General features: G+C 44.6%; 1 protein-coding gene across 1 annotated transcript; it reads right to left on the minus strand.

The window, feature by feature from the left end:
* Window positions 1-201: 201 nt before the first annotated feature.
* Window positions 202-11,757, minus strand: egfl7 (EGF-like-domain, multiple 7). The gene is given in 10 exon segments (XM_051072990.1): window positions 202-747; window positions 1,565-1,727; window positions 2,079-2,155; window positions 4,080-4,298; window positions 4,412-4,507; window positions 5,116-5,228; window positions 6,296-6,363; window positions 6,365-6,419; window positions 7,071-7,348; window positions 11,548-11,757. Coding segments are annotated over 9 exon segments (891 nt in total). The 5' UTR covers window positions 7,151-7,348; window positions 11,548-11,757; the 3' UTR covers window positions 202-727.
* Window positions 11,758-13,144: the final 1,387 nt, after the last annotated feature.

Raw genomic sequence — 13,144 nt, forward strand, 5'->3', positions numbered from 1 at the left:
TTGATACTATTACTCCTGTAAAGGATCTGAATACTTCATTGCTGTTCTCTGATCACTGCTGATCAGAGAACATACTGTACATAGGAGAGGTCAACAGGAGACATCCAGTGTTGTGTCAGCTTAGTGGAGTTTGTGTAGGCACGATTCTGTATTTGTGAACATTATTCAGTGATCCTTTCATATTAGTAAGCACACAACATGTTTTGATTAAGACTTTTTATTACAAAATGTTATAAAACTAGGTAAAAATGTCTATTGGAGCACTGAGAAATGACTAAAAGTAATCATAATTTAAATAGATAAATACAGATGTCCATGTCTGCCCCAGGACAGTGTGGGGCTCAGACAGAGGACACAGCTGCACCAATGCAAAACAAACACAGAAACAAAGTGGCCACTTTAACCTTTGACCCTCAGGGGGGTTTGAATTTGACGTTACAGGGATGATGCAATGGTGAAACTGACCCTGCCGCAGGCGCTGTTACAAAAATTGAAGAATTTGACGGTGATTCAACGAGAAAAGTAAATGAGGCTGTTGGGAACAGTGAAAATCACAGATGATCTGTGCCATGATTGCGTCACGGCATGACAAGGGCTGAGGCTGTGTCTGCTTTCCACCCCTCTCCTACACACACCAGCTGTACTTGTGCGTTCAATCTCTGGCAGGTTCGGGTCATTACTAACTTCACGGGAGATGTCTGAAAATAATGATGGCCATGTTCTGTGGTTAATTCTCCTGGCAAGAACCTGCAGGGGAGAAGAGTAGAAAGTTATTGCAGAAAATTATTATCCAATGTCCACACACCGCAACTGTAAAATTCAGTGAAGTTATATTGAAACCATCCTGATTCCATAGTATCCACTGTAATCCTAACAGAGCGTAGCTGGAACTTCACCATCTGCAGTCCCAAAATGCAGTAATTGAACATTATGTAATAAAACCAAATGTGATAAAGCTCATAATGTCATAAAAATCGAATGTAACAAGAAGCTGAAGACTCCAACGTGGAGTTCATCAAACTTAGGGTCAGGATTCCACGTAGGGATGTCAGATATGCAAATGGGAATTCCAAGAACTTATCTCACGGTTCCCTGACGATGACTTCTAATGACTGTGGTGTTCTCCTAGCGCCACCATGAGGCTGATACTGTGGTGCTGAGTGAATGTCTCAACAATTATTGGATGGATTACTGTGAAATTCAGTGCAAGCATTAATGTCTCTCTCAGTCAATCTCCAATCAATCTTCTAATCTAATGTATCATTACACTTACAGTTTGATCTACTCTGATTGTACCATTTAGCTATTATGTCATAGCCAAAAAAATTATTGCATTACAGACACAAGATTTTATTATGTTATTGGATTTTTACTAATATTGGCTTCAGTACATTTGACTTTATTGAATAATGGACATCTGTTGCACTTGGGCTCTAATCTCTTCGAAGAAGTAGGAATCCTGCTTTTCCTGGGACACAAACTTCCAGTGGTGTTCAACTAAATAATGGATTTTCCCTCCTCTAAGCACTACGTTCTCAGCTCTGTACAGTCAAAGGTCACTCACATGTGCCGAGGCGCTCCTCCAGAAAGCCAATCTGCTCGCTGAGGGAGTCAATGCGGTCAAGTTGCTGGAAGGAGTGGGACAGCAAGGTGGTTTTCTCCGACAAGCCCTCGTCCAACGAGAGCGGGAAGAAGCTGCTGAAGGGGGCCAGGACCAACTGCAACTTCTGTGCGGGGGTGAGGAAGAGAGGAGAGGAAATGAGGGGAGAGGGGAAGATCGCTCCAGAAAAGGACTATTACTCACCTCATAAACAAAAATAATTATACTTCCACCAACTAATCTTCATTTACCCTTTATGCTTGTTTCACTAAACACCAGCGGGATTTTAATAAAGCCCATTAAATTTTTAAAAAGCAGCTCTGGCATTTTAAAGAATCTCTGGTGATTTTACATCATAGCAGCAACAAAAAGAGCAGAGGTGTTCATGGTGAGCGAGGCTGGGAGGTATCAGGGTAGGTGGCTTTTATGTGTGCGCGCGTGTGTGTTCGAACATGTGTTCGCTTGTTTTCTCGTGTACCTTTTCCAGGAGCTCGACTCTGTTCCTCAGGGTCTGTACCTCCTCCGTCACATTCTCCACCAGGCTGAACACTCCACCTGTGCAAACCATACAGACGTATACATCAGAGGACAGTGACTGAGGCGAACATGATGTATGTTTAATCCTCTTTCTCAGATTTAAGTTTTGATCTCATAAGCTTCCTCAGAGCATCCTGTTCTCATCAATCGCTCTCCTCGAATGATTCATGGCCACCGCAGCGTCTCCAGACCACAAACCAAAAAGAGGGCCGCAGAGCTGCAGACCGGCCCGGGGGGGGGGATTTAGGGCACAGAGGGGAAATCATGGATATGGGAACGGCTGAAAAAGCCGATACACAAGCTGAATGAGAGGTCACTCAAAATAGATGGGCGATCAGTCAATCCTCCTGCGAACACGCATCGGTTTACGGGTGGATGGGGGAAGCGTCTGTCTGCCACCCGTCCGAGGGGGAATGTCCCCGGGCTGAGTAGGACCCAGATCGGGATGCGGAATTAGGAACCGACCCCCCCCCCTCGCTCTCTGGGCCGTGTTTCGGCAAAAAAACAGACAGAGAGTGGCTCAATCTCTCCCAGATGTGGTCCATTACTGAGGCAGGAATGAGTTGAGAAACAGGGGGAGAAGGAGGAGGAGGAGGGGGAGGAAAAAGGGGGTGTGGAGGGGGGAGCTGGCGATGACCCCCAGCAGACAGGGTTGATGGAGCTGGAATGAGAACACAAGTGCGGGCCAAGTGAGAGCGGAGTGAAAAAGAAGGAGACGTTATGGGGAGAAAAAAAAAAAAAAAGAGGAAGATGGAGAAACAGAAATGTAGTCCGACACTCCTCCACAGCAGCTCGGCGGGGTCAGAGCCACAGCTCTACTTTTTTTTTAGACGTTTAAACCTGTGTTTATGTTCACGATCTCCTTCAACATCCGTCGGACATGTGCACACGAACTGATAAAGGAATGCAGCCTCAAGCAAAACATCTCTGCTGGCCTTGCATTTTTGCATCTGAGCAGCGAAACTGAACACACTCCCACACATCGCTTTCACCAAGTAGAAAGATCTGTCTCTCGCTTTTTTTTTTTTTGGGGGGGGGGGGGCAGCTTTTTTATTCCCTTTTTCTATTGTTTTTCTCTCTTTCGTGATGACTCAGCAGTACTTGCAAGACTCTCATCAATCCATATCATGTAGAGTCACGGGGGGGGGGGTGAACGGTCTCATTTCGGCTGAGGAGTTTCATTTTGTGTGAATTTAGTGTTTTTTCCTCGCAGAAACACTGATAAATTGGAATGAGTCTGGAGCAGAGCCCAAGAAATTTGGCAAACATATGACAGAGACATTTCTTTTTTTTTTTTTTTTTGTGACAATACATGAGACAGTATCCCCCTTCAGATTCACAGTGATTCAAAAGATTTGGGGAGAAATCAGGATAAGTCTTCTGTAAAGTTTCATGTTGCATAAATCCCCAAAAGAGCAATAACGCTGACACAGGATAAAGATTAAAAAGGAATATCCTGAGGTCAGTGACCACATTTTTAGACAAGGGAGGTTGTATTATTTTGTTGCTAAGATACAACAGCACACACAAACGAAAATCCACTTTTTCATGGTGAGAGACAACATTGCAACATTTTTAGGGAAACTAATGGAGTGTGCGGGATAAAAATATGTCTGTATTAGCAGGGGAGCTCTATTAGAATCAGATGCTTGCTTTACTCACAGGACTCATAGGAGTCAACTGAATCATTATCAAAGCCCAACTGGTCCCAGTCTCACCGCATGGGGGCCAGACCACAAGACATCTGTCTGGAGTCGGCACCAGTCGCAGTGCATTATTACTCACGGTACGAGTTGAGAGTGGCATAGCGCGTACCAAAAGTAATAATGGACCGCGAAGCTGGCTATGTTCCTTTCTTCAGCGCCCCAGACACTTTGCTGCTGCAGGACACAAAAATCATGCTATGTCAAGTCACGCATGCACTTCTGTGCTGCTCATTTACCCGCATCAGTGTGACCACCCACTGTTGCCTGGCTGGTCTGGGTGGGAGAGGGAGGTGTGGCAGGATGAGGAGGAGGAGGAGGAGGAGGAGGAGGAAGGCTTTGACAAGAACGACCGTCCCCGGCGAGCCTGAAGCCGTCTCTGCACGCGCATCGATAGCTGCCAGCTGTGTTCACGCACTCCTGGGCGCACGGCCGCTGCTCGCCGCACTCATCCACATCTGACAGACAGGGAAAGACAAGGACATTGGTTCATGTGTGTGTGTGAATATGCACACAGAACTTGTGCGGCCTTGCAGGTAAAATATGTGTGTGTGTGTGTGTGTGTGTTCACCTGTTTGGCACTGGTGGCCCGTCCAGCCTAGCGGACAAGCGCACTGGTTGGGTCTTAAGCAGGTACCTCCATTCACACAGGCTTGTCCACACACAGCTGTAAGACACATTTGAAAGGAACAGTTGGATGGTTGCGGTTTCACTGGGAGTTATGTGCATGACTAGTTCTTGGCTGGATGTGCATTATGGGAAATATGCTTATTTGCTTTTATGCCAAAAGATGATTGGATCGATACCACTCTTACATTTGTCCTTTAAATATGAAACTACAGGCAGCTTGGCTTAGCATATACATAAACAACTAGGCTAGCTCTGTTTAGCCGTGCAATATCTGCCAAACCAGCACCTCTAAAGCTTAAACTTAAGTTTAATCTGTACAACTAAGTGTGAAACTGACAGATCGTGGTCTAACCGGGTGTTTTGTGCTGAAATATTTCTTGGCTGTGAGTAGTGACTTCCTGCAGTTTTTGCTGGCTGACAAACAGTCCAGTTACTAGCCACCCGTGAAACCACAACTCTTTTTTTTTTTAACACTAAAATCTTTTTCTGTTGGTACCTCTAGATAGAGCTAGGCCAGCTGTTTCCCCCCCTGCTTCCAGTCTTTATGCTAAGCTCAGTTTGTGTGAAAAGCTTCTGCAGTAAAAAGGTGCAGGTAATAAGGGCACGGATCAGCACGTAACCCTGCAACATATCTCCTCAGGTTACCTTGGTTGCAGTTGTGAGAGTGAAATCTCTGCCAGCCTGGGCAACACTCTGGGTAGAAATGCGAAGGAGACACCGCTCTGCTCACCTGCCGGTACGCCACCGAGTACACGGTCCTGTGGAGACAAAACACAGACACCCACAGCAGTTAGGGGTTTTCTGGTTATTGATGTGTCACCAAAAGTCATCGCTTTCATGTATGTGGTCGAACCCATCCAGCCTTTTCCATGTTCTGTCAGACTGCAAGAACACTGATGAAAGAAAAGGAATTTTGTAATATTGAAACCACAGACCACTGACTTCCAAGAGTGTGTCAGAGATGAGATGGGGATGGAGGGAGGGAGGGAGCAAGGGGCAGGAGAAGAGATGCAAAGTCAGATCTAAAAGTTCTGAGATTTTGCCGCAGCCTGCTGAGTCTCTGGTATGTTTAGTTTAGACGCAGTGTGATAAACTGAGGGCAAAAGCTGAAAACAAAGTGAAAGTGATGAGAGGTGTGTTTTCTGAAAACAGAAATTATTTCATCAAAGTGAGGAGAATCACCACAGAGTCAGGCGCCTGTAATTGTCTGAGACCTGCCCTCACAGTGAGCAAAAGAATAACATACCCAAAAGTGAAACTGAACTTCGGTGGCGAGGGAAGAGTTAAAAAAAAAAAAGGATTAAAATGGAGGGAATGTTAAGGGGGATCTAGAAAGCATCAGAGCCGGAGAGAGATTGAGAGTGCGTGGAGACGCATGGAGGGAGACGCGGTCCAAAATAAACATAACCACGGTCTCTGCGGGCAGGCAGTTCATTTCCCGTAGTTACACAAAGTACTCGATATTTAGATTCCACCCAAATATGTGCCACCATGACCCAGTTCTGTGCACATACTTGTGTATGTGTGTGTATGTGTGTGTGTGAGGCAGTCTAGATCTATTTATGACTTCACTCCTAACCCTTTCCCTTCCTAAACATGTCAAGCATTGTTTACCCCTTAATTAAACAAACATCTTATCATGGCTTAATTAGAAAACTCTTTTGACACCGTGATGACCTGAGCCCTCATGTAAAGTAAATGCTTTTGTGTGTGCGGTTCAGCCGGTTGCTCAGCCGACGAAAAACGCAGAAGACGTCTGGTTTTGTTGTTCATTTGTCGAGGAGTGTGTAGTTGTGCTTTGGTACGCGAAGACGGCGTGTCTCACTTGTAAGTGCTGCAGAGGCGATGTCCCTGACACAGGGTGATGTAGGGCTTGTGCACCGGTTGGACGTAAGGACTCTGTTGCCATGACAACGCCGTGACGGAGGTCCTGGCCGCACACCCTCCTCCTGCGAAAAAGAGGCAGACATGAGATCGAATATTAAAACTGACCTGAAAATACAGACTTTGGGCTGCAAGTGGCATCTGCACCTGAAGCTGAGCTGGTTTTAGACGAGAAGTTTAACTGCTCACAATGTTTACATTATTTCCACAGAGATATTTGGACCCTAAGTTGCTCCTATCTGATTCAGAAAGACTGAAAAAGTCCAGATTAAAGCCTCAAAGTTTCTGCTTGTCACCAAAAGTTGGCGTGAAGGCTAATTGCTCCTGACTAACCCACATAATCACTCCCGAATGTGTCAGAGTTAAGAGTTGATCTTTGACCTCTTTGGCTCCACTTGACCTTTCATTAAACTTTCGGTTTATGTTGGTCTTTGTGCAAATCAACTGAAAATGACAACATGAGCCTTCAGACTCCCCCGTGCTGGTGTGTGTCTAATAGTCTAGGACAAAGGGCACAGAGTTTTGGTCCTGAGATAGTGCACTCTTAAATGTTTAAATGTCATTTGACCAATCTGTGTACATTCGCAGTGGGTGAGGAATGCAAAGTCGAACAGACCCCGAATGACAGCTGAGGTGAAGATCTGTGGTCGAAAGACCTCGCTAAATAAATGACAGGCCATAATAAACACAGGAAGAGTATGAAGCGAGCCGTTTACCCGTGGTGAGCGAAGAACTGGGGACTGCCCATCACATGGAGGATGAAGAGGGAGGAGGAGAGAAGCAGCGTTTGGTACATTGTCTTCCTCTTTCCCACGTTCCCTTGCTTGGGCTCTCACACTCTCTTCTCTGTGCCAGTCGGAGGGAAGAGGAGAGGAGGATGATGGGGGAGGAGGTGGGGGGGAGGGCGGGTGGGTGGACGGAGGGGTGGTCGTGGACAGCAGCCAACGTCTCCTCGTGTTCGTTTTTTTCCCTCCAGGAGGACGACTCCAGCTACCTGTAAGGAGAGGAGACGTGAGATTGTTATGTAGTAGGACAGGAGATTCTGCACTTTTTTTTCCATCATGCATCGACTTGAGCTAAGAAATGGGGACGAATCCCAAAAGTTTCAGAGCGGAAACATGAATGGAATACAGTTCATTCCTCTGCAGCCACAGGTCAAAACTCATTTCCTTTGAAGAGGCAGACCACTAGAGGGATGGACCAAAGCACTGTCAGTGTCAGCTGTGTCGTGTCTGTGAGAGCAGACAGAGACACACACACACACACACACACAGTTGGCCAGACCACTCCTTTTCAAAAAGCAACAGCGCGCATTAAATCTGGGTAGAAAGCGTTAACCACCACCCGTCCACAGGAGCTCTGTCATTTACCATTAGCGGCTGATGAGGGCAGGTGAGGTAAGAGGGTGAGAAAGAGCAGACTTGTTACTCCTGAACCCTAAAATGAAAGAGGCGGAAGTCCTCACGTCACACTGAGAAATGAAAAACTGGCTGAAACTGCCAGGAATGAATCTGAGCTGCACAATATGGGTCTATAAAAAAGAGAGACACTGTTCTGTCGTGGGCGGTCAAAAACAAGCATGGAGAAGGTTACTCCACAGTCGTATTTTTCTTTTAATTAAAATGTCAGCCAACAGTTGAATTACATTAGTTTTTTTTATTAACATTTCCTGCTCTTGCTTAGGTTTTTTTTTTTTTTTAGTTTTAAACTCCTCATTTTTCTCTCAGATTGACTGTTTCCCTCATGAGTGATTCTAAAGGTCATAAAACAGAGCGCGCCGGGGGGTGCCGGTAGATGTAGTATATTTAGGTACACTACGTCCTCAAGTCTAAAACATTTTTATGACCAGCAGTAAAGATCCGACCCATGTTTTTATTTGTGTTTTAAACCAAAGATTTTGATTTGTGTGCTAATCTCAGCAGCAGACCACAACTATCCATGTGAAGTTAATGTTCTCTACACAGAAAGAAAAAAAGAAATGCTGGGCCCCATCAGTAGATAACATGTTGCTAGGCAGATGTTTGGATGCATCCTTGGGCCTTGGGCAACTTTCACAAGAGTCAAGAGCAAAGCCGAAATACGGAACCTTTCTGCTTTTAGTGGCTCTGTACGCTGAACGTCTGACCTCTCTGAGCCACCGAGCCACAAAGAGCCAGAGCACAGAAAAAGCCACATCTGTGGATATTTATACATCACATATACTTATGTACTCTATACACAGACGTGGGTTCTTGTGGACAAAGCAGGCTGAACTCTCATAGACCTGCACCTGCATGGGCTCTGAGACTGAGTCAAGACAAAGAACTCTCCTTTCACAGAAATGCTCTTATCCCTTCACACTATATTAGATTATTACATACTGTACAGGATTAAGAGAAGGACTGAGCCATCCGTTTGTAAGGAGGAGGAATGGTTCCAGAGTGCATGATGGTCAGCTTGGACCTGCTGCTGCTCTGATGCTATCCTACTCCCTAGTTTTTTTTTTAAGCCCTTGGAGAAATCTCTTAACAGGAGCATTAAAGCCAGCCGGGTGTGAGTGCAGGTTACGGGACTGTGGCCTGCAGGAGAGCTCCTCATTTATCCTGGAGGTGATGCTAAGCCTCAGCTGACAGCTTGCATGTCTCTCCGATCCCCTGCTGGCACGGCCCCTGGAGACACCACACTGCACATCTAAAGCCTGTGTTCGTTCACAAATTACAGCGAGTGTGACTCTCAGCGCAGCCGGTGGAGAGGAGACAGGGGGCGCTTTGACATATATGTGTGTGTGTGTGTGTGTGATCTTGTGTGCATATGTGTGACAATCAAGGCATCATCATACTGGCTGCAGAACAAGGTGCTGCAGGGCAAAACGCTGGGTGTGGTATACAAAAATACCTCATAACTTTTATGACGCTATAGAGGGCTAGGTAAATATAAAAAAATGAATTCTTTCAAACTTTCTTTGGGATGCAGATCCATTTCAGTTTTGAAAATGAAAAAAAAAACTACTATTCATAGAAAAGAAAGCTTGTAACCTACAAGAAAATCTGTGAACACAGGACTCAGAGCACGTGTTTGTATCTGTTTCTGCAGAATTTTCAAAATGAAATCATTTCTGGCCTACTGACACATTAGGATTAAGTTCAGCAGACACGCGTCTATCACTGGCCATGAGAGGGCGCTGTTTTACAGCACTGTACATATGTGGACATCAGCGTTTTAAGAGCAACATCCCTCCATCAAAGCACTTCATCTCTGTAATACTCTCACGTACACGCATCTAAAGTTACATGCACACATATTAAACAAATGACCCCACTAATAAAGGAAGAAACGCATAGGAAAAAAAAACATATTCCTACGCTGAACAACACGCGGGGGATGCTGGGGCACACGCGCGCACAAGCCAATACAACAAGCCAATACCCAGGATACGCATGCATGGGTACAATAATAATCACAAACCGTGCAAATGATCAATCGGCTTTCCTGAGATGAATCCCCACAGAACACAGTCCTACGGTGCAGGAAGTGGAGAGACGCCCGCGGTCCCGTTATATTCCGCTGGTGGAGTTTAAAAAGTCCAGTGATAAAACTCCGCCACTAGTCAGGTTTCTCCTCAGAGCTCAGACTGTCAGAGAGCATGGGGGGTGATGGTAGGACCTCCTCCCACTCCTCCAGCTGGGTGTCCCGCGGCTCACACCGCCTGCACTGGGGGGACCCGCGCGTGACGTCATGGTACAGACTATATAGATTTTTTTTTAAACCTACTAATTCACTTCTGCAAGCTGGGTTTATCCTCTAACTGGTGAATAGAGCGACCTTACAGAGGTGTTTTATGAAAGAAACTAGTATAATTAAAGGGTCAGTTTTTAAACAACTGAAGCAGAGTGTCTGCTGTAAGCATCTGAACATTAAGAGATCCCTTCCTGTCATCCCTTCCTATGTGGCTACCCTCCAAAGTTACTGTCTTTTTAATATGGAATTCTCTCTTTGTTGCACAGACAGCGTTTCCTTGGCAAACCGTGCTGGGAAGATTATAAGAGGGATTTTTGTAGTAAAACTGCAACTTTGGAGGATGTCCTTTGATTTGGCTGACACACTGCTGAACCTCCATAGGTCATACCGTCATAAGGGCCGTGGATTTTGTCCTTCATCACTTACTGTAAGCGCATTCACAGATCTGATAATTGCTGGTATATACGGGAGGCGTGCTTACTGCATGCAAAGCCTTTTTAAATGTTGGTATGTGTGCCTGAGTGTTGTTTTCAGACATTCATTCCTGTGAACTGTGAACCTATCCTTTAATTCACTGTCAAAGGAAAACTGAAGGAAACAGGAGAGCCACAGCCATGTAAGGAGATACAAGGAAAACAAAATGTTGATTTTAGGTCAAGTTTGCAGTCATAACAAATGTCTTTTGCCAAAACAACCAAACAACAAACAAATAAAACACAAATAAAGTTTATAAATAAAAATGTAACTTTTGAAATAAAATAAACTTTCTTTATGAGCAAAAGAAACAAATACGCATTAAATTTTAGTTAGAAACTAGAGCCATTAAGATCCCATTTTTTCTGGTCACTGTGAGCACACTAATCCTTTTCCTCTCCAATTATGTCCAAGGCAAAGTAGTTCAATATGTGACAGGAATAAAAACGAATGGATAACGATAATATTGAGCCAAAAAGAAGAGGCCTGGCCTGTATTTATGTCATGATTTAGTTTACTACCAATGCTACATGACTGTTATTCCCACTGAGAAATGATTACAGTTGACAGACCCTGCATTTTATTGTCAAATCATCATCTTCAAAATGAAAGGGACATTTTCCTGCTCTGTATGTTATAGTATATCACGCACTGTGCTACAGCATGCACATAAAAGCAACTCTATGTATTATCCATACAGTATTTATATTAAAGCACAGGAACACTACTTGAAAGTTGTCCAGTTCTTGCCTGTATATAATGTTTAAGTTTGATTACATTTGCTTAGCTTGTTAGCTTTGTTTAGCTGTATGTGTACATTTGCTCTCTGCCTGCATTGAGTGTGTATTAATGAACTATATTTAACCAACTTTTCTGCCTCTTTCAAAAAAGTTAAATTCAAAAAGGGGAAATCGACTTAAAACCACACTTGTAAGGGACTTACTTGCCTGGACACGAGCACGAAACTGCAAATGTTGAAAACATAAAAAACAAATATCTTACCCTCGCAGTATGGGGTCATCAGGTGCGTGTGCGTGTGCGCGCGCAGGCTGAGCGGCGGCCATAGGCACGAGCCGCCGGACCGGTGGATTGGAGGATTCTTCCATGGTGCCCATTTCTTTTAAAGCTCGGGTTGGTGGTTTCAAATAAAAACCCTCGCGGTTAATTCGAGGTGCTCCCTGTGAGTCGACTGGCGACAAATGAAATGTCTTTGGGCGTTTTTCAGTTGCTTTTTATGCAGGGCTTCCTGTGGAACGCAGGAATTGGACGGACAATCCCAAACCGGAATTCCTGTGAGTGTTTGCCGCTGATAAAACCCCTCTCCTGCACAAACACTCTCCATCCTGCTCAAACCGCTTCGCGAATCTGATTTTGAAGCATTTTTCTGTCCCCATTGTGGCGCAGACATCTTGAAAGGGGGCAATAAGTACCTTCGGCCTTTTCACCTCATGGCCTTCTGCTGCCTTTGCAGTCCGCAAGAAAACGCAGGAATCCACAGTACTGGAAGGTTATTTGTATTTACTGAACCTTACACCTAGCTTAATATAACACAGCTTACTGGTATTTCAATTACTGTAGCTGGTGGCACAATGGCGGCTCATATAGGCTCATGTTTACAGTTGTTAAAGTCACTGTGAGATCAAATCTGTTAAATTGCAGCTTGTTAAAACTAAACAGTTGCACGATAAGGAAGAAGTTTCTTTTCCCTCCTTCTGCTTGCCTGCTTCTATTGTAGCTCAGTGCAGCTCAGGGGGGACGTGATTTCATTGAGGCAGTTTTATGAATTGTAAAAACCACAGTCAAGCATTAAAATAAGTTTGTGCTGATCTTGATATTAGAATATATGTTTTAATCATGCCTTTAGAATAACTCTCCAGAAACACGATAATCCAGTTTTGTCAGCTAAATCAATTTTAAAATTAAGCAAACAATCAGTGAGGTGTGTTTCGTTCTGGAGCATTCAACCAGAACAGAACAGCTGCTAAAATGACTGAGTTGTTTCCTTAGCTGCTGTTTCCAAATTCATGAATTTACTTAAATTCTTTTCCTGATAAAGACAGTGCAGAATATGAACATTTTAGTGATTTGATGGTAAAAGAACAAAAAGAAAAAAAGAACAAATCTTGCACACCGTTTGTACTTTATTTATGGCTTGGTCCTCAGACCTTTGCAGTGTGCAAGATTTTTTGGTTCCTTCTCAGTCAGGCTTTGTGGAGCTGACAAATTGCCTCTTATGAGACCTGTTTTTCATGTTTCCCTGTCAAGTTAAGATTTTTAGGGTTTGTCCAGATGGGGTCATGCCATCTGGGTTCAGATCAGGTACCTAATGTGAGCCTAAAAGGCTTTCAGCAGTGGTAGCTGACATCATGTACCAAAGACAGACGAGCTGCTCCTCCTCTGCCTTGAAGCTGAGCTTGACTGAGATTAGTCTGACAACCAGGACTCATTTGTCATTCTAAGTCTGTGCAGAACCCCACCACGTACACACACAGTTCAACATGCATGCAAGCGTGTGCACGCACACACTGTACGTTTATGGTTCAGTGGCTGGGCTTCAGGGGGCATGAACCAGAACATGGACGGCTTCTCTGCTTACATT

The sequence above is a fragment of the Lates calcarifer genome, linkage group LG9 (genome assembly GCF_001640805.2).
Source record: "Lates calcarifer isolate ASB-BC8 linkage group LG9, TLL_Latcal_v3, whole genome shotgun sequence".
Classification (NCBI taxonomy): Eukaryota; Metazoa; Chordata; class Actinopteri; family Centropomidae; genus Lates; species Lates calcarifer.